This window comes from Misgurnus anguillicaudatus, chromosome 13 (assembly GCF_027580225.2).
Source record: "Misgurnus anguillicaudatus chromosome 13, ASM2758022v2, whole genome shotgun sequence".
Classification (NCBI taxonomy): Eukaryota; Metazoa; Chordata; class Actinopteri; order Cypriniformes; family Cobitidae; genus Misgurnus; species Misgurnus anguillicaudatus.
Genome location: NC_073349.2, coordinates 23,096,072 through 23,120,516, shown reverse-complemented (window position 1 = coordinate 23,120,516; position 24,445 = coordinate 23,096,072). Strand labels below are relative to the sequence as shown.

The 24,445-nt window shown below is 37.0% G+C and overlaps 1 protein-coding gene across 3 annotated transcripts; it reads left to right on the top strand.

Annotated features, from left to right (window-relative positions):
• Window positions 1-1,495: 1,495 nt before the first annotated feature.
• Window positions 1,496-24,265, top strand: sgk1 (serum/glucocorticoid regulated kinase 1). Of its 3 annotated transcripts, XM_055187866.2 has the most exons (14): window positions 1,496-1,651; window positions 1,747-1,919; window positions 4,368-4,607; window positions 13,498-13,695; window positions 15,600-15,660; window positions 19,929-20,004; window positions 20,931-21,006; window positions 21,112-21,300; window positions 21,469-21,600; window positions 22,162-22,398; window positions 22,483-22,578; window positions 22,670-22,825; window positions 22,916-23,005; window positions 23,118-24,265. In XM_055187866.2, the coding sequence occupies exons 2-14, from the start codon at window positions 1,842-1,844 to the stop codon at window positions 23,283-23,285; spliced, it is 1,797 nt and encodes a 598-aa protein (XP_055043841.1). In that variant the 5' UTR covers window positions 1,496-1,651; window positions 1,747-1,841; the 3' UTR covers window positions 23,286-24,265. The 3 variants fall into 3 exon arrangements, with proteins under 3 accessions (XP_055043841.1, XP_073731538.1, XP_055043842.1); XM_073875437.1 differs by lacking the exons at window positions 1,496-1,651; window positions 1,747-1,919; window positions 4,368-4,607; window positions 13,498-13,695; window positions 15,600-15,660 and adding an exon at window positions 17,738-17,892; XM_055187867.2 differs by lacking the exons at window positions 1,496-1,651; window positions 1,747-1,919; window positions 4,368-4,607; window positions 13,498-13,695; window positions 15,600-15,660 and adding an exon at window positions 19,657-19,814.
• Window positions 24,266-24,445: the final 180 nt, after the last annotated feature.

Here is a 24,445-nt window from a genome sequence, read left to right as displayed (position 1 = left end):
TTTTCGAAAAAAAAAGTGGAATGTCTCTTTAAAGGAATTGCTTGAAACCTGTTGACAAAATGTAATTTTATTTTTTAAGTAAACCCAGCATTTCATTTTTTGAGTGAACTGAAAGTACTACTGTATCAACAAGCGATTATAGATTTCGATATAGATAATTTTTATTTCTCGCTATAGGAAATAGAATAGAATAGAGTTCGATTTCTCATAAAATCAATTTAATTGGTCCAAAATCACACTGTTTTTTATATTTTACATCAGATATCTTCTTAGTGGCCGTATTGCATTATGCAGCAGTTTGGTATTCAGTATGGACAAACAACAAATGACTTTTTGCTGGAAACTTATCACTTGGTTAACACACTGTCTTGGTTTCTATAAATCTATGATTGCTAAAGTTTTTTATTTATTTATGTCATTATTTATTATATTAAATACAACAATGACATTCATATAGCTATCGCCTACCTATTTATTTTCAAACATAATAATAGATTGATTATACCATGGACCTGTTGAATTCTTTATTCTGATTGGTTGAGAAATGTTCCATGGGTGTTGATTATTTTTCAGTAAACCGCACACCTAACTTGCCAAATGTCTTAAAAATAGGCACCAGAGCAATGTTTGTGGTAACGTGGTATAAGTGGAATAATTGACTCCGCTTCGCCTTATGCCGCATTACCACCTTGGATGTGCATTCTTTTTTTATAATTTAAAGGCCCGTCTTCAATTATTCCTTTTTTATGTGAATATCTATTATGGGGAAATCCTAAATGTCCAGTTTATTATGTAAAGTTTTAATCAATGTATATTAACATAAATTTGTGAGACACATACAGCAATCTTAACCCGCAGATATCGCTGACCTCATGCACTCAGAACGGCAACAGCTTGATAGATCTCTTCATCATTATACACCTCTGACTGATATATTGATCCTCCTTTGATTTTCCTCTCTCATCTCTCATCCCCTGTGCAGATGTCTCACATTCGCTGCTGGGTGGTGATCCTGTTGACTCATTCACCGGTCGAACCACTGTCCATTCATAAATGATTCCTGACAAAGAGGATTGAAGTGAGAAACATGGATGAGAAAGAAAGGCAGAAGCATGAGGGAGGCTTTATATGTGTGCGTTTTTTTATGTGTGTGTATAGCACTGCAGCTGTTCCTGGAACAGCAGTGGTCATGAAAAACCCACACATCAGCCTTCATTCATCCTCCGACCATCCTTCCATTCACACAACCAAAGCTCTGGAGAGGGAGGGATTGAAGCGAGAGAATGAGAGAGAAAGAGAAAGAGAGCATCCTCTGCTGCAGAAACTGGAGGGAGGTGGAGGAGAGAGAGAGAGTGAGAGCATCAAAGCTGCCGGAGGAGAAAAAGAAAGCACGAGATCTGTACTTGCAGAGAGAGAGAGTCGTGTCTGTCTGATTGCAGTAGTCTCTCTCTCACATTGACAAAGGGGGTTGAGTCCTGATCCATCTCATTATCTATATATTTCTCTCTCTATCTCACACACACTCGCTCTACCATGGTACTGCAGATACACAGAGGCACGCGCTGAGGTATTAGGACGGCATCAGCGGTCCACATATCATCATCGGCATTGGCAGTAATAACAATCTGGACCAGAGAGGACAACAACACAGGTATGACCACGGACGCAGGCAGTGCATCTCATCTATACACTCTGATAAGAAGGAGATAGCCTTGTATAGCTAATTTTGTGTTGTATTTCTTTCAGGCAGCACAAAAGGTTCCCTAATCCAGTTTTCACCTCTCCTGTCCCTCACAAACATCACGCTGGGGTCCGCAGAGTGCGCGGGCCGGCCAGAGGCCATGAGACTGGTCCATAATGCAGAGAAACAAGGTTTTTCCTTCAAGAAGTGCACGGCGTTCCAGTTTGTCAAGAGAAAGGTGAGTGCAGATGTGCGTCTGTGTTGTTACAGAACTTAAAACTTGGGTCAAAGGTGGTGTGTACAAATAAAATGTTTATCATGTCCCAGATTTATATACAAAGACTATTATTAAGCCATATAGGTTGATACCACTTAGCTAATAGAATATTTTTGTTTATAAAAATTGCTATAAATGTATTTGCAAGCATTTTGTTTGATTTGCAGAAATCTGTTTGTTCAACAAGTGAAAGACAAGTGGAGTGTTTTTATTATTGTTATTATTTATATTATTATTGTTATTATCATTATTATCATTATTATTATTATTATTATTATTATTATTATTATTATTATTATTATTATTAATTATTTATTAATTATTATTATTATTTTGTTGTTGTTGTTTGTTATTATTATTATTATTATTATTATTAATTTTTTGTTTATTATTATTATTATTGTTATTGTTATTATTATTATTATTATTATTATTATTTGTTTATTATTATTATTATTATTATTATTATTTGTTTATTATTTGTTTATTATTTGTTTATTATTATTTGTTTATTATTATATTTGTTTATTATTATTTGTTTATTATTTGTTTTTATTATTATTATTATTATTATTATTATTATTATTATTATTATTATTAGTTTATTATGTGTTTATTATTTGTTTATTCTTATTTTTATCTCCGAGCATAAACCAGAATGGAATTGCATGGAGTAAGAATAAGAGTCTTGAAATGTCTTGAAATTTCAGGATAATCTGTTGTATGCACTAGGCATCAAATCATTGTGTGTGGTTTCGGTCCAGTCTCCAGCATATACAAACACACACTTGCTTTCTTTGCAGATGAAGTGTCAGAGGTCGGTTGGATTACAGTATTATGTATTTCGTCCTGAAAGACAAAAACATTTTTATAAACCGCCAAGGTTAACGTTTGTTTTTTCTAGGTTTGCGTGTGGTGTCTGTGTGTGGTCTGTAGTGTAGTTTTGGTAACTTACTCTCTGTCTTTGTAGTACAAATATATACACACACTAATGTTTTCCTCGGGTGACTAAAGTTACGTGAGTCATCATCAGTTTAATCACGTGTTTGGAGTGGCATGTGTTTGAGTTTATGGAGTTGCTGTCAGCTCTCTATTTGATTCCTGTAAAGAATGATTCATGGATTGACACGCTCACATGCGGGGCGCACATAGACGGAGCACGTGTTAGAAAGAAGAGAAGAGGGGAGACGAGTCTCTTTGAAGCGTACACACTTCTAGTATGCAGTCACAGTGTGACATAACTTTGAAAATCTGATCAAAGTGGAGAGAAAGAAGGTTGAGAGACAAGAGCAGTGAATTGTTGGGATTCGTGACTGTACAATGTGACTCTTTATGTGTGAGGAACACTGAGAGGTATTGTGGTCAATCATTTTAGGCTTTTGTGTTCCCATTCTCTACCTTGTTGTTAAAAAAACAAAGGGTTTAATTGTTGAGATGAATTTTTGTGGGGCAGAGACGCGAAAAGCTTTTTGTGTTTGTATGTAATGAAGTGAGAAGTGGAAATCTTTGACCGGTGCTCCCAGGAACACCAGGATTTCCTGGGGCCCAGAAAATTGCTTTTCACTCAAGGGATTGAAGTCATTTAATACATTGTAAACTGGAAAACAGACGTATGACCCCACGACCAGCCTCTTATTTATTATCTTATATTTAATCCCTGCCGCAAGGATGCCTTTAAGATTTCATAGATTTGTTTATAAAGAAAAACATGGCCCTCCTGTGCTGGCTTTACTGTAATCTGCTTGTTCAGAAGCAATTGCCAAAATTCACATTCCTTCCACAGACCATTTCAAACAATAAATTATTCAAGATATTATTCAATGACAAACCTATGCTAATCTACTTGCATTCATCAGTAATATTTAAAAGAAATATGGATAGACACTGCAAAAAATTACTTCTTACTTAGTATTTTTGTCTTGTTTTAAGTACAAATATCTAAAAATTCTTAATTTAAGATGCCTTTATTAGCACATTTTTTTACTTAAAAAAAAGAAAATCTAGTCTAGTCTAGTTTTTAGACAAAAATATCAAATTTAAGTGAATTTGTGCTTAAAACAAGCAAAATAATCTGCCAATGGGATAAGAAAAAATACTTGAAATAAGTTAACTTTTTTTCTTAAACACTAGATTCATGAAAACTTTTCTTACCTCATTGGCAGATTTTGTTTTTGCTTGTTTTAAGCACGAATTCACTTAAATTTTATATTTTTTGTCTAAAAACTAGAATTATTTTCTTAGGTAATTTTGCTCATCAAGAAAATAGATCTTGATTTAAAAAAAACAAGAAAACAGGAGAAAACAAGACAAAAAGACTAAGAAAGAAAGTCTTTTTTTTTGCAGTACTGTACATCTCAAAAACATATAGATTTATAACGTATAGATTAATGTTATGCATTTTCCCCATAGGTGCGCAGGTGGATGAGGAATCCAAAGGTGAATGTGGAGAAAGTCCAGAGTAAAGGTTTCCTGTCTCCTTGTCCAAAGTGTCAAGAAGGGCAAGATCTGTGGTACACACACTTCCCAGCTCCGTATGGTTGCTGTCACCACAGTCCTGGAGGATATTATCATCCACACACCCCTAGCCCTCTCTGTCAGCCCTGCGCCCCGTGCACACCCTGCCAGCCGGACAAAAACAAGACATGCAAGGTCAGGAAACTATGTGACTTTGGTTTTCTTAAGCTCTGTTTTAAAACTTTGTTGCCTTGATGTACTGTCTACATAGGCAGATGTCTTGTAAAGCACCATGTTTTTAGGTCACAAATGACTTGACAACATAGATGGCAACTCGAAACTCGAAATATGTCAACTGATTTTAAAATAAGTAAGATTCTGCATATCTTCTGCTTCAACACAATGCATTTCAGGATTGACTTGGACTATGGATACATGCGATGCTGGCCTAAAATTTGGCCCGCAGTATAATGTGGGTGCTTACCTATTGAAACAGCATTCACCTAGCAAGTGCACTTTAAAATGCTTTCTCCATAAGCAACTCACTAGGCTTTAGAACAGAGTGTTTGTGTTTCAGTTTCATCGGTTATGCATGCATCTAACCGTCCGGCGGGACTTACAAAAACACGAAGTATATTTTTTTCACATTTCGCCTGTTTATTCTGATCCGTCATGATGCAGGCTTTTAATCTTAGCATGCTGCCGAGGCCGGGCATGTTGTCTTTCAGTTAAGTAATGCAAAACAGCATCTTAGAGCTTGCCTAGGTTAGCTGAGTTGAAACTTCGGAGTTGACTGTTTATGGATGGATGGATGGATGGATAGATAGATCAGACATATAGACAGATAAATTAACAGACTGACAGACAAACAGAAATATAGACGGATAGATAGATAGATGGAGGGAGGGATATATGGATGGACGGATAGATAGACAGTTAGACATATAGACAGATACATGAACAGACAGACATACAGACAGACAAACAGAAATATAGATGATAGATTGATGGATGGATATATGGATGGAGGGATATATGGATGGACAGATAGATAGACAGTCAGGCAGACATATAAACAGATAAATGAACAGAGAGACAGACAAACAGAAATATAGATGGATGGATGGATGGATATATGGATTCACGGATATATGGATGGACAGATAGATAGACAGTCAGACAGACATGTAGACAGATAAATGAACAGACAGACAGACAAACAGAAATATAGACGGATAGATGGATGGATGGATATATGGATGGAGGGATATATGGATGGACAAATAGATAGACAGTTAGACATATAGACAGATAAATGAACAGACAGACAGACAGACAAACAAACAAACAGAAATATAGATGGATGGATGGATGGATGGATGGATGGATGGATGGATGGATGGAGGAATATATGGATGGATGGATAGATAGATAGACAGTCAGAAATATAGACAGATAAATGAACAGACAGACATACAAACAGAAATATAGACAGACAGATAGATAGATAGATAGATAGATAGATAGATAGATAGATGGATGGATGGATGGATGGATGGATGGATGGATGGATGGATGGATGGATGGATGGATGGATGGATGGATGGATGGATGGATGGAGGGATGGATGGAGGGATGGAGGGATATATGGATGGACGGATAGATAGACAGTTAGACATATAGACAGATACATGAACAGAAAGACAGACAAACAGAAATATAGATGGATGGATGGATGGATGGATATATGGATGGACAGATAGATAAACGGTTAGAAATAAAGACGGATAAATGAACAGACAGACAGACAAACAGAAATATTGATGTTAGATGGATGGACGGATAGATAGACAGTCAGACATATGGACAGATAAATGAACAGACAGACAGTCAGACATATAGACAGATAAATAGATTATTCATGTATTTCTTATACATACAGCTTTATTATTCATTTTGAATTTTGTGTGGGACCAACATTGCACTGCCTGTATACAAAGGTTTGGCATGGTAATAAATATATAAATATATCCGATGCTAAGAATTGAAAATGAGAAAAGGAGAGAGAGAGAGAGAAATAAAGATGACACATCATTTTGTGTCCAGTATCTGTGCTGAGGTTGATGTTATGTAACATTTATCTGGTTGAGAATGATGGGAATACAAGCTAAGCCACCCTGACTCTCATCCTCGTCTCCATCAGCTCCAGCATCCTTTTAATTATCACTGCTAAACTTACAACCGGGGTGATTTTAAATTTGCACTCCCTCAAATCCGCCTTTCTATCCCCCATGCGATGTATCTGTATTCAATTTCAAGTTTGTTGTTTTGACACTAAAGCAATACGATAGTGTTTTACAGTAAGAATCGCCTGGAAGGACTTTATTTCCAACCTTGTGAAAATATGGAGAGCAATGGGGGTCGTTCTCATGCCGTGTGAATGTTTGTGTGCTTGTTTTCGTGTGTGTATGTGTGAATGTAATGTGGCAGAGAGATGCAAGAAGCGAGGGGGGAGTTGTGCGCCGATGACTCATCGCTCATGAGGTCTGCGGATCGCACACACACACATACACACATTTATACTGCCAGTTTTTATGGGATTGAAATGAAGGTAAAGTTTGATTGACCAGATGAAGCGCTGCTTGGGTACTGCGACCTGTAATGAGATCTATGTGCATGGAAAATTTTAAGACCGTGGAAAATAATTATCGTATATAAGGATCGTTGTTGCTGTCATGATGATGATATTATTCATCCGATTGGTTAGGACATTGAACTCTTGAAGGTTGAGGATTAATGGGAAGTCAAAACACACAAATCACCTATAGCAGAGAAAAATAATAAAAAAAGAAATCACAATTGTTTCTCCCAAACTAAAATGGAGAGCAAATGGAGAGTTCATGTAGTGACACCAACTGCGCTCATATTTTATTAGACGATACAATCTGTTATCAAAAAGCAGAGATTTCAACATAACATTTTTCATCAAATTCCTCCAAACCTAAATTAGCTAAGAGCAGGATAATGAAATCTATTTTATGTGTTAACATTTTGTCTAATTTGTTTTTAGACAGTTTAAGCATTGGTACTTAACTGGGAGCTCCATTGAATCATGAAAGAGCGACCTTTGAACAAAATATTTTTCTTCTGGCCAAACAAAGCCACAAAAACAACCTTCCCAAACGCACTTTCCCATGCCCTGTCCATAGTCCAAGGCATGTGTCATTATTTCCCGTAAAATCAAAGCTGTTTTGATGTCGAATACTGAAATTCCAAAGATTTGACTCCTCTCTTGAACAAACAGATCAAAGTAGGATTTTCTTTACCTGTCTGAGCTGTCATGTACTTTGCATTTATCCTTTTATTTCGGCGCAAAACAAAAAACATTTCTGCAATATAATTCTGTCAATATAATTATACAACCATAGCCTCCGGACCATCATACTGTATATTCATGGACCAGTTGGGCGATTCTCATGAAAATTTGGTTTTAAAAATGTCAAGCATGAAAATGTAAAAATTGCTTAAATTTACTTTTTTTCCCACCAGATATTGAAAAACAAAGTCTGGAGTAAATGGGAACATTAATTTAAAAACTTTTACTTATCATTTAACACTTTTTGTAACATAATTTAAAAAATTAGTCCTAAAAAATCTCATTACCGCAACAGTCAGAAAACATCAACACTGACATATTTTCAAAATGACATGACAAACCTGAAAGAACATAATTTGGAGATTCTGCACATGCATTTAAAATCAAAGTATTATGCTTCTATTAATTAAATTAACATTTAATAAGCAACTGTTGCGGTAATGATAATCAAAATGTTGTGTAAGCATTCTGACAAGACAATATTTCAAATTAACTGTAAAAAAATGATCTTACCTGGTAGCCATCTTGAAGTAACTGGTCCATGTGCTTGGTCACTCAAAATCAAACTTTATTAAAATTTTGTATGTGTGCTTAAACTGTTCTCAAAAAGTGTTGCGGAGGATGAGAACATCAGGCATGGACACATCATTTTCCTAATTTTTCTTCATTTTTATTATACATGAATATTCAGTAAATATTTTTTCTGTCATCTAAAGTAGTCTAGCAAAACATCCATTTATTTTTTTTCTTAATATTTTTGTGTTAATTTGATTAAATTACAACATAACGCATGTTCAAACACAGCCGGACACATTGCAGTAATGAGAATTTCAACAGAAAATGAGAAAAAATTTCCAATTATAAATTCTTATGTTGAAATCACACATTGTGCAAGGTAGAACACAGTATTGTGTTAATTCTGATGCTTTTTAATATTACTATATTACACATTTTAAAGCTAAAATCATTAGTGCCGTGGTGTTTCAATGTATTTGTGAGAATCACCCAGTTAGCACGGTAGTTTTTTATATCGGTTTGTTCACGCTTCTCATCTCTGGCATTGCAGGCCTTTGTCCCCTATGAATCTCTGGTTTGGGTTAATGAGGCTAATGGTTACTAGGTTCTGAGAAACACAAACACACAGTTACAATCCAGCCACACCATCATAAACCACATATATTAACAAGTGCAATGTCATTTCCACACAGACTTTGGATGCTATTTTAGGTTCTTAATCTCTCTATCGGGCTCTGTATCTTCTTGCGTCTCAGTGTTTTTATTGCACGCTAACTCTATGGTGTCGTGCCAGTGAAGTGCTGGCTCAAATCCACATTCTCTTTCACCTTCTGAGTTGTGCCAGCACTATCAGCTGGGCAGCAGTTTCGTAAAGGGAGTTCGTGACCTTCACCTACTTTATACATTAACTGCTGTCGCGTTGAAGGAGGCGTTATATTTAAAGAGCTCAGATGCAAAAGCTGCTAAACGCAACCTCCATTCAAAAATGAGATAATGATATTTGTATACGTTCATCAAATACTTTCACTTCAAACCTGCTTAATCCTGGCCTCACGCCATTTAGAAATACCGCTTTATTGGCCAAATCTATTAAAGGACAAGTTCGGTACACTTAAAGCCCTGTTTTCAGATTGTTTATGATGAAATAGAACGGGTTTGACTGAAATTTCGACATATGATGCTGGCCTGAGAATTTTCGGGTGTTTGTGTTTCACCTCCCACCTCTATAATGGCTGTATAGGTGCACTGAAACAATCCTTCCTAAAATGCATTAAACTTTCGTTTACAAAGACGTGAAACTCACCGAGTGGTCAGGGGTGTTCATTGATATGCTCACACAAAAATCGCTGCAAAATACGCATTCCAACAGGTTTTATTGTAGTTTTGTTCAACTCCATTGACTTGTATTAGATGTGCTGTAATGTACGGTATTACTCCGCGCCGGGAACTTTGTTTGTATTCTTGCAATTGGCAAAGGCGGATTATCGGCACCAACTGGGCTGGAGTGTTTATTATTCAAGCTCTCAACGGAAGAATATACGGATGTGAGGTGTTTGGAAAAATAGGTCCACAAGTTTACAACGAATGCTAAAACACCTGTTGGAAAGCATCTTTTGCAGCGATTTGTGTGTGAGCATATCAGTGAACACCCCTGACCCCTCGGTGAGTGTCACGTCTTTGTAAATGAAAGTTTAATGCATTTTAGAAAGGATTGTTCCAGTGCACCTATACATCCATTGTAGAAGTGGGAGGTGAAACAACAAACACCCGAAAATTCTCGGGGCGGCTGCATATGTCGGAATTTCAGTCAAAACCGTTCTATTTCATCATAAACAATCTGAAAACAGGGCTTTAAGTGTAAAATACCGAACTTGTCCTTTAAATGCCACAACGATTCAGCAAAGTCCTTTAAGTGAATGAAAAACGGCACAAGTATGTCGCGGTGCAAGATTTTTTAACCATTGAGCACAGGAAATTACCAAATTTATAAGTAGCCTATATTGACCGAATTTTTAAGCCTTTTAGCTTTATTCAGAAAGGACAATGAGAAGTGACGGGACTTTTTTTAAAAGTAGATTGTTGTATGTACTTAGAGGGTTTTGCTGGGAAAGACAAATAGTCACATATGTTAAATACCAATGAAATGACTAAAGTGACATTTCAAGGCATTTCAATTACTGACTAATAACTAATAAAATTAAAGTGAAATTACTGAACCTAAACACAAGACACACTTAGAGGGTTTTGCATCTGAGCTCTTTATTTATAGAGCTCTGTTTTGGTGCACAAAAAGGCCTGGATCATTCTGTCATCGTTACCAAATCGCTACAAAGAAGATTTTGTGAGTTTAGGATGTATTATCATGGGATTGGAAGAGCGGGTTAACTGTCATAATGCTAATAGGATTAAGTGCATTTAAGTGTGTAAGAAAAGAACAGACTGGAAAGATTTACATTTACATTCATGCATTTGGCAGGCGCTTTTATGCATAGCGCAGGGCTCTACCAATTAAGCTACAGGAAAATGAGATGAGACTACACAGACATAAAAGCACAGAAAATGTTTAGCTTTTATGCAAACTGATAAATATAAAAGTACAGAATGTGAACAGGCAGGCACACACATCAACATATTAACAGGGTTCCCAAAGGTCTTTGAAATCCTTAAAAGTTTGTGAATCTGGGGGGAAAATTCAAGGCCCTGGGAAGTTTTTGATTATTTACATACATAGATAGAGAATAAGCAGGCTAAAGCACGCACATCGATTTAAATTGGGTGCTCGACAAAAAAACGACAAAAATACCTGATGCCATGCATTGTTTTTAAATAATAAATATTTTTGATACTTTTGGAGCTTTGGTGTTGCCGACTTTGCATTACTATACATACATAGATAGAGGTCATTGAAAGTGCTTGAATCTATTTTATGCAAGAAGTTTTCTAAAGAAATAAAATAAAATCCATATTATTCCCTGTGTAGTGTAGGATAATATCATAAAACTTCTAGACTTATAAGCACACATGCTAAAATGTTAACTTTAAATGCTTTTATCTTCTGTATGCGAATGTTGATGACACATGAAAATGTCTCGGGTTACGTATGTAACTGTTGTTCACTGAGAAGGGAACGAGACGCTGCGTCTCTCTTGCCATACTTCCTGCATCCCTGTAACGCCATCTTTGGCAATATTTCAGATATCGATATAATTCCTGGCTCCCGCGTCACCTTGTTTTTGTCCTTAAGCCTCACCATTGATTCAATTTGATATACACATTCAGACGCAAGTTCCCTCAAAAGGGAACAGTAACAATTTATCTTAAAAGGTAACACGATGTTACCTTGCTCTCACTTGAAATGTGTCCCCACATTTACTCCTTGAATTTGAGGGTATTGGACCTGGAAAGTCCTTGAAAGGTCCTTGAAGTTGTGGGAACCCTGTATTAAACACTTGGAAAACTCTGGAATAGTGTGGATGCCAGACATAACTGTAGATGTAATGCTTGTTAAAAACGTCCGTGTAGCTTGAGTCTTCTTTAATACCCATTCATGTAGCTTAACTGCTGGAGCATTGTGTTAGCAGCGTGAGTCATTGCTTTCAATTCCAAGGAACACACATACTGATAAAACATATACAGTATACTGTATAGCATCTGGTAAATGTATAGATATAAATGTAATGCATTAATGTTCAAAATATAACACAAACCCAATTATATATAATTTCATGAATGAAATGTCTTGTATGAATGAAATGAAGTGTTTCTGTAGCTGTAACTGTTAAATAATTGAGCTGTGGGAACACACATACTCTTTAAATGTAATGCACTGTAAGTTGCTTTGGATAAAAGCATAAATGCAAATGCATGCAAATGCATAAATGCAATGCAAAATGTAAAAAGTGATGGTTGCCATGATACTATGTTATTTTGTAAGTATACACTCTAAAAAATGCTGGGTTGTTTTTAACCCAGGGCTGGGTCACTATTGGACAGAACACACTGCTGGGTTAAAATGACCCAACTGCTGAGTTATTTTAACCCAACTGCTGGGTTGTTTCAACATGGATGATTGACAGTAACCCAGCAATTGGGTTAAAACAACCAAGCAGTTGGGTCATTTTAACCCGGCAGTGTGTTCTGTCCAATAGTGACCCAGCCCTGGGTTAAAAACAACCCAGCATTTTTTAGAGTGTATGATCAAAAGGAAAGTGATGTTTGTCTTAGCAGGCAGAACTAATAACAAGTTATATTGACTGGAGGTTATGAGTAATGTTGATGGATTTCTGTGCTGATAGGATAAAGAATAGAATAGACTGACCTCTAATAGATGTTGGTCTAATCTCTTTATACAGAATGAGAATTATTCTCCCTGGCAACATAAGCAGATACAAACACTCCCCAAGACATAAAAATAATGGCTTTGTATTGACATGAAAATCTCTGCCTGGTAAATACCGTCTTGAAGACAATACAACAACTGTGTTAACTTAAGCCATAAAAGACAAATGCCAGCTCACCCACTACTTAGAGGTGAGAAAGAGTTGCTGATTAACTGTCCTTTATCTTAACATTTTCCTGTAAGTGCACTTACATAATCGCCAGCTTTTGATGTTGAAACATTTGGGACAAGCTGAGTGTGTGTGCTCTGCAGTCTAAGCAATAAGAGGTGGCTGCACTCCGAAGATCACTTCTCTCTGGAATTTGTGCTTTATCCGTGGAATAAAGGGCTGAAGATCAAAGTTTGTGTGTATAGTATGTGTGTCAGTGTGTGTTTTTATGATGATTGTGGATTACAGAATAATCTCAACCCTGTGCTATGACGTCATCCGCTGACCCTTGAGCATTTATGAGAATCAGTCAACACAAGCAGCTCGACACACACGGTTCATTTAAAGCTGTGGATTTGTATTGAAGTCAGCTTGTCTTTAACTCTAATGTTTAACTTTCGAACACTGAGATGATTTACTTGTTTCTCACAGTACTGAGATCTACTAACTGATCTAGCACTCCTAAGAAAAGCATGTGACTAAAAGTAATGGCCAAATATTTAAATGGTTTAAGTTTTATTTTACTATATATTGCCTAACATATGCTTATAGGGTGTAGTGTGATGTAGTGGTTAAAATTTTGAGCTGGTAACCAAATGGCTATTGGTTCAAACCTTATGCTCACTTTGTTTGTTTTTTTTACTAGGTGAGAAAATGGAAGATGCTCAGTCGACATCATAATGATAGCAAAGTAAAGGAGGCGGAGTCAGAGATGCATGTTATCTGTCCTTGGACAGTGTCACCCCTACTGGGAAGCCCTGTACTACTGGAATGTTGCATCTGCAATGGACCTTTCATCACTTATGGGAATGAAGAAACATGGCAACCACGTCAACGCACACAGGTCGGCACACAGAACAGACACCAACTCTCATACAGTACGAAACCAACTATTGCATTGGGTAACAAAATATATATCAGACTGAGTGGCAATATTTTAAAGGATATCATGAGCAGGGTTCCCACGGGTCCTTGAAATCCTTGAAAGTTTGTGAATCTGGGGAAAAATTCAAGGCCCTGGGAAGTTTTAAAAAGATATATATATACATAGATACAGGTTGTTGAAAGTGCTTGAATCTATTTTATGCAAGAAGTTTTCTGGGGAAAAATTCATATTATTTCCTGTGTAGTGTAGGATAATATCATATAAATTCTAGACTTTTTAAGCACACGTGCTAAACTGTTCGCTTTAAATGCTTATATCTTCTGTATGCGAATTTCGATTCATACCAAAATGCTTTTTTGCATAGTTGTGTTAGACACATAAAAACGTCTCGGGTTACGTATATAACTGCTGTCCCTGAGAAGGGAACGAGACGCTGTGTCTCCCTTGCCATACTTCCTGCGTCCCTGAAATGCTGTCATTGGCAATATTTCAGATAGCAATATACTTCCTGGCTCTAGCGTCACCCTGTCTTTGTTATTAAGGCTCACCATTGGTTGAATTTGATATACACATTCAGACGCACTTACCCCTGGAGGCGTCCCCAAAGTGTCACCGCAGTGACGCAGCGCAAGTTCCCTTGAAAGGGCACTGTAATAATGTATCTTAAAAGGTAACATGATGTACCTTGCTCTCACTTGAAATGTGTCCCCACATTTAGTCCTTGAATTTGAGGGTATTGGACTGGAAAGTCCTTGAAAGGTCCTTGAATTTGAAGTTAACTAAGGTGTGGGAACCCTGCATGAGGTTTGGTAGTTTGTTATGAAATATAAAATCTATTAAAGATTGAAATATACTTCTTTAAGGATCTAACATATTTTTTGAAGATTGAAAATTTTTTGACTTTATCTAAAATTTTAATGCATTACCGAAGTGTCCAAATACTTTGACCTACTGTAAAAACATGTTATTTTCAGTGTCCTAAGCTCAAGCACAACAACAGCTTTCGTACAAGCCATATAATGTAGCTAATAGTCAGTTAAAGGAGGTCATAAGGATTACTATTTTCAGTGTTCATAGACCCACAATGCCATGTGAGATGCTCTAGAAATATTATAGCATGTCTACAGTATCTGCTTGTATTATAGCTTTTTATTTTCAGATTTTTATGGGCTGATCTCAATGTGATAGCCCTGTGATATTCACTTTCATCTTTGTTGTTTTGAGATAAAAGGACTGTGAAACACATGGTCTGGGTTAGTTGAGTAAGTACACGTGCAAAGACATTAATACCCTTCACATTTTTTACCATTCTGCTAACTAAATCCCTAGGGAGGTTATTAAAGAAATGGATTTAGGTAATTACTCTCAATCTCTCTTACTCTCTCTCTCTTCCTCTTTCTCTCTCTCTCCTCACACAGCACTTTGGGTGTAAAACTGTATGCCAGATGTCACATGCTTTAATTTTTGCTAGCTATAGATGAATTCACACATGATAGTAATAATTTTGCTGTGTTGTGTGTGAGTTTGCACACATGTGACAAAGTAAATGTGATTCTAAAAACTTTCCCACCAACTCATTTCTTTCAGTAAGTAAATCTGAAGTGCATTATTAATGAAACAACATCATACTTACTTTTAATACTGCTTATCTGGGGATAAAAAGATATGGAGACATTTTCAAATAGAATGGAATAGAAGTGAATAGATTAGGCACACATTCACATTCAGTATCATTTTAAAGGACCAAAACATCTGCCGTTGAACTTGTGTTTATGGGTCAAAAGAGACATGTGGTGCTAAACACAACAAAAGAGTTTTACCTAAAACACATTGCACTGACCTACATTACTCTTTTTTTTCAGGCAATGGACCTCTACTACCATGGTGACCCTGAATCGGATTTTTGCTGCCCCTCTGATAACAGTAAGTATTATTTCATTTATTGCTTTATTTCTGTATTTAAATCTGTGATCGACTTCATTCTCTTCCTATTTGAGTTGTTTTCATCTCTTTCTTTTTTTCCTTTCTGTGGGTAAAACATAACCTGTAATCACACTGAGCCACCGAGGCTTAGTGTAAGAACTTTAATAAGTATTTTCGGGCCAGTACTCCAAACAACACTCCAAATCACCGCCACCAAACAATTACAAACCTGGTCATTGTTTGAACTTCGACCTACATATTTATTAAGAGGTATTTATTTATCTCCATATTTATTATGAACACACATTGTACTGGTCGAAATAAAAAAAGACTGTATATTGGCCGTCATACAAAGGTTTGATGATAAGCTTATCTGAAAATCTGAAAATAAATAAACATAATCAATATAGTACCGTTATCTTGTACATACTGTAAAGTGATATTCCTACTTACATTTTTATAGCACTTTCAACACTGAACCCAGGACCCAGAGATATGACGCAGACTCATGAGTAAGCTTTTTAAAGAAGTTACTTTTGCATTTGAACATAACCTGCCAACATATAAAATACTCTAAAGATAACAAGTGATATCTCAATTACTAACATTTAAATTCAACATAAAATACACTTTTCAATTTATTCTTTACACGCTTATTGCTCTGTCTTGTTGTTCCATTTCCTTCAGATTAATCTCATTTAAATAGAACGCACGAACCAGAGAGGGGTTACATAAGCCTCACTGGCTACTGGTTAATAAAACCAACAGCTATTCAGCTGTTTAATAACCAACAGCTGTTTTACTGAATTTCTTAAAATCTTGTCAATAATTAATGTTAACAGTAGCAGTTATTTTACAACGCTTAGCATTGCATAAAAAAAGGTTGCTGCAATATTTGCAAGAAGCAACATGTTTTAAAATGAACCGTAACTTGTGCAACACAGCAAGAAGCTGTGAACTTGACCTTCAGACTCCATGTCCTAATCCTCCACAGTCTACATAGCAAATCACATTCATAACTTCACAATCCAATATGTTTGCAACAGATAAAATCCCACCCTGCATTTTATTATGCTCTTTCACTTAAAATTACATAACAATCTTGTAAATTTGTCATGCTTTAAGTGAACAATAATTGAGGTGCATCTTTAGGGTGTGTATATTTTGCTTGTGTTAATTTCACATTCCTCATACCTTCAGTCATTTACCAACTCTGCAAATGATCTCATAAGTGTTATTTTTGACTATAAAGAAGCTCTCTTGTGATGTTTTCCTAACTGTAAAGTTTAGAGTTTATCCTGAGGGAGTTATTGTGAGGTTTATGTATGTATAATGTGTGTGTGTCTGAGGGAAACTGCATAATGCTGTTAAAACCGACCTATGATCCAAGACCACATTAGCATGCATAATGTTTGGTTCTTGTATTCATTGCTTAGAAGCATCTAAATAGGATTTTATTTTACGTAATCCTGACCCTCAAACATAAGTACAAAGTGGACACTTAACACTGAACCCCTGTGCTCTTCCCAGACTGTTTACTAATATTCACTTCCTACTTATCCAAAGAATGAGAGGGAATGGGATGAGCACAAGAAGAGACAGAAGAGATGGAGGTCTGAAAACTAAAAGTTTATATGTTTTTAAATGTTTCATTAAACTATTGTGAACTACAAAGAATATAATGTAGGGTGACAGGAGAGTGAACCGCTCAAAATATTTCTCATGTTACAGTGGTCAAAAGTATAACATGAATATGGAGAAGCCTTACTTGAGGAAAAACTGAAATATTTACATTGTAATGTATTGCCAGTGTACATATTATAATATCAAATATTAGTGTATACATGTAGAAAATACCTAGGAGTTTATAGGATTTAATGTGTTTGAGCATTGTCTAAAAATAAATTAAACTAGCCGTGTTCAATTTCATGCAGCGCTGTGCAGACTAAGCGGCGTATGATATTAAAGTATCGCGAGAGCGGTACTAAAGCGCAGCTGTCGAATCGCTCTCGCGGTACTTTGATATCATACGCCGCGTGAAGTCAAACACGCCTGTGGTGTAACGGTCATTGCTGGAGGTACGAAAGTAACTCCGCCCCTCAGATATCCGGTGTAAAATCAGCCGGGATGGAATGCGGCAAAAAACTCATTCACCTCTAAACTTTCTCATCGACCGTATCTGCGGCACTTTCTCCACTCACTCTATGAAAGACAAATCTTCCCCCTTGACATGTAAGTTAACTTTAATTTCTCCGAATTTAACGCCATAGGTTTGTATTAGGGAACTGTTTTCATTTGAATTATGTTTCATACAGTGAGTGAAAGTGTCTTACGCCCTCGTGTCAAAATAAAGGTTGGACGGTTTTTATCAATATATTTTTAATATGTTAATTAAGACTGATAAGAACACTACATTTTATAACATTACCAAGACAATGAAACTAGTTTCGATTTAGCTTGCCAGAATTTACAGCATGCAAGAAACCAGGCAGAACGTAACGGTTTGTGTTATGATGGGTTTAAAAAAAAATTATACCAAAATAATAATACTATTAATAATAACCATAACATTATTTGTATTATTTGACTATTAACGTTAGTTTCCGTATTTCACGTTGAGTTGTAGCTTTGGACTTGAAAGGTGGCGACAATCGTTTAAACTTTTTATACATAACCTGTTGCATTTTGTTCTATGCTGCACACATCGCAGGCTTTTTCCTTTTTTTTCTGTTATTTTTATTTGTAAAAACCTAATTCTAGTAACTTAGTTGCGTTTAAGTACCAACCGTGTATATTAAATACACCCGTTCATTTGTATAATTAATCAGGATAAGTGTATTTCCTAACATTGTTTCTGACATGCATACATGATAAATCTTAACTTAATGGTTTTCGTTTCTACTTTCATGTTAATGAATCACTGGTTACTTGTACTAGCGTGACTACTGATGGTGACTCATGTTTTGTTTTTAAGATTTTGGAAAGTACTCATGGGTACATTCAGAAGATAAAATGTATCATGCACCCTAATATATGTATTAGCAATTTGAAAAATACTTTGAAGATTGTGTTTTGAACTTAAAGTCTTTATGAGTCAAAAGACTATCTTTTTAACATTTTTCTTGTGTTTTAAAGAAGTTTATGAGTGCTACCTTAAACAGTACTCTGCTTGAATATAGCATTGCATAACGTGCAAAATAGGACAATGCATGTACATTTTTTTGACAAGGGACATTGATTTTATGTTCATTAACACATAAATGACAATGATATAAGTCACCGGCCCTCCTGCAGTCAGTACTTTTCCAGTGAGAGCTGAGGTTTGGCTCGAGTCCATTGCTTTTGTCTCACTGGCTTGCGTCATATAACAAAATAGTTAAAGTGGAGGGGAGACGACTAGAGAAAAGAGAGAGAGAAGTGAGTTTAGTTGTAGGCTATTTAGAATCAGTGAATGAATGTTGGCCCTCGTGTATAAGAGTGACGTTTGCTGTTTTGGAGGCACTAATCCATTTGCAAAAGTATGATGAGTCTTAACTTTTTTCTGTGTTATCTCTAACTTTACTAGTAAATTATTGCATAATTCTAAGGAAGGAAACTGTGTGTTTGTTTTTGAAAGTTTCTTCCTTCAAGCTGAACATTTTGATAACTCTCAGCAGAACATGTAGTTCTTGAGGGCTTGTTAGATCCGGTAAGATCTCGCTCTGAGTAGTAGTAAATAACAGAAAAGTCTGGGTGTGTGATGGGTACATGGCCCCCTCGTAGACGTCACTGCAAGTAACTGTTAAAACACGCAAAGTAACGCCCCTCGTGCCAGGAGCTGTTTACGTTTCTCAAAGTACCGCGAGAGCACATAGCTTCCGAGTCGCTCTCGCGGTACTGTGACGTCAATCACCCACCGATCGATCTGCGCTGCCCCGCGTGACGTCGAACAGTGAAGTTTTGAAGGTACGCCAGGCCACGCCTCTTAGCGGAAAGCGATCTCCGGCTCCTCCTCCGCACTGTTAAATAGTTGGAACAGTAGCGTTGGAGTTCAGTAGCTCTTTGTGTGCGCTTGGTTACCGGCCCACAGTGGAAAAGTACCGCAATGACAATTCAAACGGAGACGAGCGAGCTGACCTACTCTAAAACAAGAGGACTCGTCGCTAATCTCAGTGGTAGGCTTTGTTTTTACATGAATGGAGGCACTCGAGCCAACGCAAGCGAAGAGGAAGAATATTAAGTGATCTTCACTTTCTAAACAAGTTTCTTTCTTTCTCTTTTCTGTGCAGCGTTTATGAAACAGAGAAAGATGGGGCTGAACGACTTCATACAGAAACTTTCCACAAGCTCTTATGCATGCAAGCAGTAAGTTTTTATCTTTTATTTTAAGCTTTATTATCAGAAAAACTTTATGGTATGCTATAGTGATTGCTAGATACTGTAGTGTTACTATGATGCATATTAAAGTATACTACAGTATTTACCATAGTTAATTTAACACATTTACTATACCACAGATTACTGTACTAATTATACAATAATATACAGTAATTTTTTATACTACAATTTACTATAGTAAATACTATAGTATTATTTCCTGTGGGTTTACTAATCCAGGGGTTTTCAAACTTTATAATGCCAAGGACCCCCAAATATGATAAAACATTTGTGAGGGACCCCCTACCTGAAATATATAGCAATTTATATATTTTTATGCATAATAAGTATAATGCTGGTGGATGTACAAACCTGAAGAGAAATATTTTTTCAATTGAATTAATTTGCAGTAGCTTTATAAGGATATACGAACGCAGTGAGTGAGATGAAGAAGACTGTAATAAGGGAAAACACACTAGAAAGCAAAAATTAAAAAAAAAAAATTGCTGAAATTTTCTGGGGACCTCCTAGAAACAGTTTTGAAAACCCCTGTACTAATCTATCTTCTCATTAAAATAAAAAAATTAAAAATTCCATGCAAAAAGTACCATACTACTACTAGCACTGTTTTTTGGACATGGTAATACCTATGGTGGTATGATATCATATACATTTATAAGTACCATTATAAATATAATTTGTATATCAAAATACTATGGTATTACCATACATTGTGCTTTTTTTAAGAAAAACATAGTTTTAAGATATATATCAAATTGTATTGTTGCAAAAATAGTTAGCATGTACATAGCATAATGATAATATGTATATACAAAAATTGTAAATATCTAATTTGTCAATTTTGATAACTAATAATTTACTGATAGTCAACCTGTGATCTTTTCTTGCTGCAGTCCTGAGGTTCAGTCCATCCTAAACTTGACACCTCCACAAGATGCTGAGCTGATGAACAGCAACCCTTCCCCACCGGTAAATATACATGCTTATTTTTGTTTCGTCTGTGCACTGAGGCCATGCGTGTTACTGCATAACTATACTTTCTGCAAACATAAACATTTTCTTTTTCTTCTCCAGCCAAGCCCCTCTCAACAGATCAACCTCGGTCCCTCTTCCAACCCCACTGCCAAACCTTCAGACTTCGACTTCCTCAAGGTCATCGGTAAAGGCAGCTTCGGCAAAGTTTTGCTGGCGCGACACCGGAGCGATGAGCAGTTCTATGCGGTCAAGGTTCTGCAAAAGAAGGCTATCTTGAAGAAGAAAGAGGTGTGTTATCATACTATGCTGACTTAAGCTTTGGTTTAATGTCAAGATAATGGGATTGGGTTTCATCAGCGGTTGCAGATGTGTGTCAGCACTCTGAAGAATGTGATGCTGATCAGTTAACCGCACTCACAACCTTTAACCTCTGACCTTTCCTTCTTTGATGTTCAGGAGAAACACATCATGTCAGAGCGGAACGTATTACTGAAGAATGTCAAGCATTCTTTCTTGGTTGGCCTCCATTACTCGTTCCAGACTGCCGATAAACTCTACTTTGTACTGGACTACATTAATGGCGGAGAGGTGTGTGATTTAAAATTGTCCTGGCAACACTGTGGTTGTGGGTTTGATTCTTTGGGAAATCATAAACTGATAAATTGTTTATTTGCTACAAATCACAAATTGGATCAAAATGAATACTGGCTTTACATTCAAGCCACAAAATCCAAATACACACAGCAGCGAAACAAATACACTGCAGGAAAGAAGGAGAGACAAGAGTGGGTGATAAAAAATAGCATAGTAAAATATGTAGGAGACAGCGAGGTAGATGCAGACAGCATAAGGATATCCTGTCATGAGAAGCAAAGAGGAGCGACCGGGCCCCCGAATAGGAAACTGTCCTCAGGAAATGTTGGGAGGGGAGAGTTTGTGAAGGGAGAGAGCCAGATTTAGCAGCTGTTGCGGTTTAGTCTAACCCATCAGACGTCTCTGGGGCTGTAGATGGGGGCTTTTAAACAGTGCATTCTCATTTCCTTCCATTGTTTAGGATTGAAGAATCTGAAAAGTCTTGATTAACTATGTCATTCTGGATATTGAGCTCATGACCTAATCTCTTCTCTTTCTCTCTGTTTCTTTCTATAGCTCTTCTATCATTTGCAAAGGGAGAGGTGTTTTCTGGAGCCACGTGCGCGGTTTTACGCTGCGGAGATCGCGAGCGCTTTGGGGTACCTGCATTCGCTGAACATCGTGTATAGAGACTTGAAACCCGAGAACATTCTCTTGGACTCGCAGGGACATATTATTCTGACCGACTTTGGCCTCTGCAAGGAGAACATAGAACCGAACGGGACCACGTCTACGTTCTGTGGGACGCCAGAGGTAAATGTCATTCGCTAATAACCTCCTCTGATTGGTAGATGGTGTTCTCTTTTAAACACCAAGTTAATCTCAATGTTCTTGCAGTATTTGGCACCAGAAGTGTTGCATAAGCAACCGTATGATAGGACGGTGGACTGGTGGTGTTTGGGTTCAGTGCTATATGAAATGTTATATGGCCTGGTGAGTTATTTTAACTTTTCTTGAACTTATTGTATGACTGAATGCTTATACATAATCTAGATGATAATCGAATTATTGGGTCGCCCCACAGCCTCCGTTCTACAGCCGGAACACAGCAGAAATGTACGATAATATTTTGAACAAGCCCTTGCAGCTGAAACCCAACATATCCAATGCTGCTCGAAACCTGCTGGAGGGTCTACTACAGAAAGATCGTACCAAGAGACTAGGCTTCACAGATGACTTTGTAAGTGTTTGTATGTGTGTTTATATTAGAAGTCATTGGTTGGCTTTTTGTCAGTCTTGAAACTAATGTATGCTCTTATTTTACTTGTAGACTGAGATCAAGACGCACATGTTCTTCTCTCCAATAAACTGGGACGATCTGAACGCCAAGAAGCTCACTCCCCCTTTCAACCCTAATGTGGTACGTTCCATCGTGCTTTAAACCAGTATCTTCAAATGTATTTTTGCATTATAACGTATCAAGTTAAATATTTCAAAGATGGCATTTTAACAAGCACACTTTTTTGTTTCAGACGGGGCCTAATGACTTGCGACACTTTGACCCAGAGTTCACAGACGAGCCCGTGCCAAATTCCATCGGCTGTTCTCCGGACAGCGCTCTAGTTACATCCAGCATCTCAGAGGCAGCCGAGGCCTTCCTAGGCTTTTCCTACGCCCCTGCCGTGGATTCCTACCTGTAGCCCATCAACACAGAAACGCCATTACCTGTAGCTCATTACCATCATTGGAAACTTGTATGGCATCACTATAAGAACGAAAACCCAGTCCCATTTTCCCCACCCCCAGGAGGGGGCATTTGCACATGGCGTACGGCAGCTCGAAGGGCCTTTTATTTAAAAGGCCCGAGTTTTACATTTATTAAAAGACTCATCTGCATCGTCCGCATCCAACTGCACGATTTCTCCTCCGCTTTCACGCCATGTTGTATCAGGCAGACAGACGGTGAAAGATAGAGGGAGAAGATTGATGCTGATGGACATTTATTGTATATTTTTCTGTTTGCTCATAGTATTTACTTTTATAGGACTGATGTTTCGGATGAGCGTGTGTGTGTGTGTGTGTTGTCGTCTTAACACCTCTCATGACTTATTTCTCATGTTTCTTTCGAAATCATTTGATCTGGCACATCAGTCAGATTTAAATATAGTCGTTTATGACGCTAAAACCACTGAATATGTATATCAGCATCTGATGTTCATTGTGATTTATCAGTTATGCATCTGGGATCAAGTTGCACAGTTAGTCTTTCGTTTTCTTCTTAATTTAAAGAGCACTTCCTAAGTTTACTTTTTTGTTCTTTGGACATGAGTGAGAGGTGCTAGAGAGATCTGCTGCTACTGTGTGTAGATAAGCATCAGGACCAATGAATCAGAAGCCTGTGTCTCACCTTTGTCTTCCAGCCTTGTAAGATGTAATCGTACAGATCAGACAGAATGGACCGATTTTGTCGAAGCATCACATTCCATTGAATAAGACTTGCTATTTAAGTTCATTTGTATATTTTATGTGTATGTATGTATGTATTAGTTTTAATGTATATGGAACAAAAACTTATGAGGTATGCTTATGTAACAATAAATGTACTGTACAATTGTAAAATGTTTGAATCGTGTGACCTTGTTTGGTTCGCAATAAAACTTTGTGGTTATTTTTCCTCAAACTGTCTTGGGGTTTCCATGATATAACAGTATACACGAACTGTAGTGTGTATCCCGGAAGCATGTTGCAATGGCAACAACACTGTTTGTGTGTCAGCTGTGCAAATACTGGATTTTTGAGCTATATGCTGTCTACAGTGCTGTGCGTCAGTGCTCACACCACCCGTGCACATTGACCCCAT